Consider the following 3,152-nt stretch of genomic DNA (forward strand, 5'->3'; position numbering starts at 1 on the left):
ATTAAAAAAAAAAAAACAAAAACAAAAACAGATTTCCTTCCCATTAGGCATTAGCTAGCTTTTGAATATAAAAATATTCTCAATTCATCTCATCTCATCCCATCTTATCATTATAATTTTTTCAAATTTTCATGTAAAATATAATAAATAATTTAATTTTTTAAAATTTTAAAATAATAATAATATTAAAAAAATAATATTTTAACAATATTTTATTTAATTCATTTAAAGTCATCTCTCTTCTCTTATGTACAAACGAACCCTAGAGAACTTCTTTTGAAACGTGAAGCATGAAAGTAAGTAAAAATCACATGCGGTTCGAAAGAGCCAAAATTCCGAGTGGATTGTTCGACTCCCCACTAAAATGCAAATCTTAAGCCGACCTTTTGAGCTGGGGGAATCCCAGTCAGTTGACTCAGTTCCCTACAAAATTAATTAAAAACTTCAATGTATAAAGAGAAATCTTTTGGACAAAGATTATTTTTATTAATTATAAAATTATTTTTATTATAAATATTATATCACATAAGTTATGTCAGCTTATAAATTTTATTTTTATAAAATTTTTTTATGACTATAACAATTCTCATATATAAATATTTTTATAAGAGTTATTTTTTTCTTAAATTGTTATTAGAGCAAATCATTCACATAACTTAAATAATATTATTTTATTTATAATATTTAAATTTTATCATTTAAATTAAATTATATTATATTACCAGGTGTATATTACACATAAGAATATAATTTATTTATATATTAAATAAAAAAATAGTCTTATTTAATGGAATAAAAATGTGATGAAAATGTACATTAGTGTATAGAGCACTGCTATTCCTACAGAAGTTTTCCACCGAAAACTTCTACCGAAAGGCAAAAGTTTTTTTTTTTTTTTTTTTGCTTTTTTTTCAATCATTTTTTTAAACACTTTAAATATTTTTAAAAAATATAAAAAAATCATAAATTCATTTAAAAACATTCCTTAATCACTAAGTAAAAATAAAAAAATAAAAATAAAATAAAATACAATTTCGGTAGAAGTTTTCGGTGGAAAACTTCTGTAGGAATAGCATTTTCCAGTTGTGTTTGGATGTTGAAGTGAGTTGAGTTGAGTTGAGTTGAGATGATAAAATATTGTTAGAATATTATTTTTTAATATTATTATTATTTTAAAATTTGAAAAAATTAAATTATTTATTATATTTTGTGTTGGGATTTAAAAAAGTTGTAATGATGAGTTGAGATGAGTTGAGAGTGGTTTAAGTTCCAAACGCACCCTAGTGTATATAAAGTCATTCAGTTCGCACGTGGGTGAACATTGTCACCGCATCACCCAGCCTTCCACCTTCCTAGAATTCAACGGTAACAAGCTATTAATCAACTTTAAAGCACGCTAAAGTCCTTACCATGCTTTTCGCCAATTTGGAGTCAACAACTTACCAAAACTTTAAATGGGTCCACACTCGGATGACCAACCACAACACGCCACGTGCTAATTGTTGAAGAATGTTGCTACGTGTCACTTTCCAGTTCGTTACATCCACACCTCCCCTTAGGTCAGATATTTCACATGCACACACTGCTTCTTTCGTGTTCACAGCCAAGCCTTTTTCGTGGTCATACTTTGCTTATATATATATTCCTCCGAATCTAAAGGAGATCAGATCCACTGCTGCTCTTCCTCCTCTCCCAAAGCCACCCATTCCTCCGCAATCTTTCCTTAGATCTCTCTCTGTGTTCAGTAATGGGTAGGCTTTGTTTGAAGTTCGCGGTGATTCTGGGGGTCTTGGCGATGGCTCTGCTGGTCTCGCCGGCTCTATCACTGACCTGCACGTCGCAGAAGTTCAGTAACAAAAATGACTACCCCAAATGCACCGATCTCCCGCACCTGGGTGCCTTCCTCCACTGGAACTTCAACGCTTCCAACTCGTCGCTGTCCATGGCCTTCATTGCCCCTCCGGCCAAGACAGGCGGCTGGGTTGCGTGGGCCATCAACCCCAACTCGACCGGAATGGCAGGTTCCCAGGCGCTTTTGGCCTTCAAACCCAACGGCGGCGCCGTGACCATCCAGACCTACGACATAAAGTCCTACATGTTCAACATGTCCGGGATGAACCTCTCGTACCCTGTCTGGGACCTGAAAGCGGAGGAATCCAGCAGCAACATCACGATCTACGGGAAATGGAAGCTGCCGGCGAAGATGGAGAAGTTGAACCAGGTTTGGCAAGTGGGTCCGGGCATTACCCCAAACGGCTATCCGATAATCCACAACACGAATCCGGAGAACCTCAAGGCCACGGGTACCCTAAACTTGGTAACGGCAGCGGCTACTAGTCCTGCTCCTGAGCCTGCTGCTGCTTCGGGACCCTCTGGGAGTCCTGCTCCTGGTCCTGGATCTGCTGGGAGTACTCCAAGCCCTGGATCTTCCGGCGGAAACAACGGGGTTTCAAGAAACAGAGACAGAGCGATTTTGAGCTTATGCATGCCTTTATTTGTGATTCTCGGTAGTTTGATTGTCTTCTGATGAGCTTAGTTTTCTTGAGATTTTTGTTGTTGGATCCAGTCTTGTGATGAACATTCGTATCGGATTTTATATATTTAGTTGAATAATATTTATTTCTCCCTCACCTTGTGTTTGATTTGGTTCCGAAACTTTTGGTTCATTACAGGAAGTAGTTGTTTACTTTCTCTTCCTTTCTTAAAGAGGGAGATTGGTGGATCATGAATCCTCATCATTCACACTGAAATAAAGTAGTATCAGTTTTGTTTATCTTTTTTAAAATAATTTTTTCATATAATTTATTTATTTTTTAAAAAAATAACGGTAATTTAAAATTAAAAATGTCATTTCTTTTGTTTTCTTATCTTGTTCAGTTGTTTGTTATAAAATAAATGAAAAAGATACGATGATAAGGAATAAGATGAGAAGAAATAAAAATTAAAAATTAAATAAAATATTATTAAAATTTATTTTTTAATATTATTTTTATTTTAAAATTTTAAAAAATTAAATTATTTATTTTTTAATTAAAAAATTATAATAATTAAATAAAATAATATAAAAATAATTGTGAAAAAAATATATATATTTTCCTTTATTTTGTCTGCACTGTTATCTTTGGTCTTGGACTGTCAATTTTATTGAAGAT

General features: G+C 33.2%; 1 protein-coding gene across 1 annotated transcript; it reads left to right on the forward strand.

Moving 5' to 3' along the window:
- The first annotated feature begins 1,574 nt into the window (after positions 1 to 1,574).
- Positions 1,575 to 2,630, forward strand: LOC109008501 (auxin-induced in root cultures protein 12-like). Its single transcript, XM_018988605.2, has one exon. The coding sequence runs from the start codon at positions 1,748 to 1,750 to the stop codon at positions 2,525 to 2,527; it is 780 nt and encodes a 259-aa protein (XP_018844150.1). The 5' UTR covers positions 1,575 to 1,747; the 3' UTR covers positions 2,528 to 2,630.
- Positions 2,631 to 3,152: the final 522 nt, after the last annotated feature.

This window comes from Juglans regia, chromosome 14, assembly GCF_001411555.2.
Source record: "Juglans regia cultivar Chandler chromosome 14, Walnut 2.0, whole genome shotgun sequence".
NCBI lineage: Eukaryota > Viridiplantae > Streptophyta > Magnoliopsida > Fagales > Juglandaceae > Juglans > Juglans regia.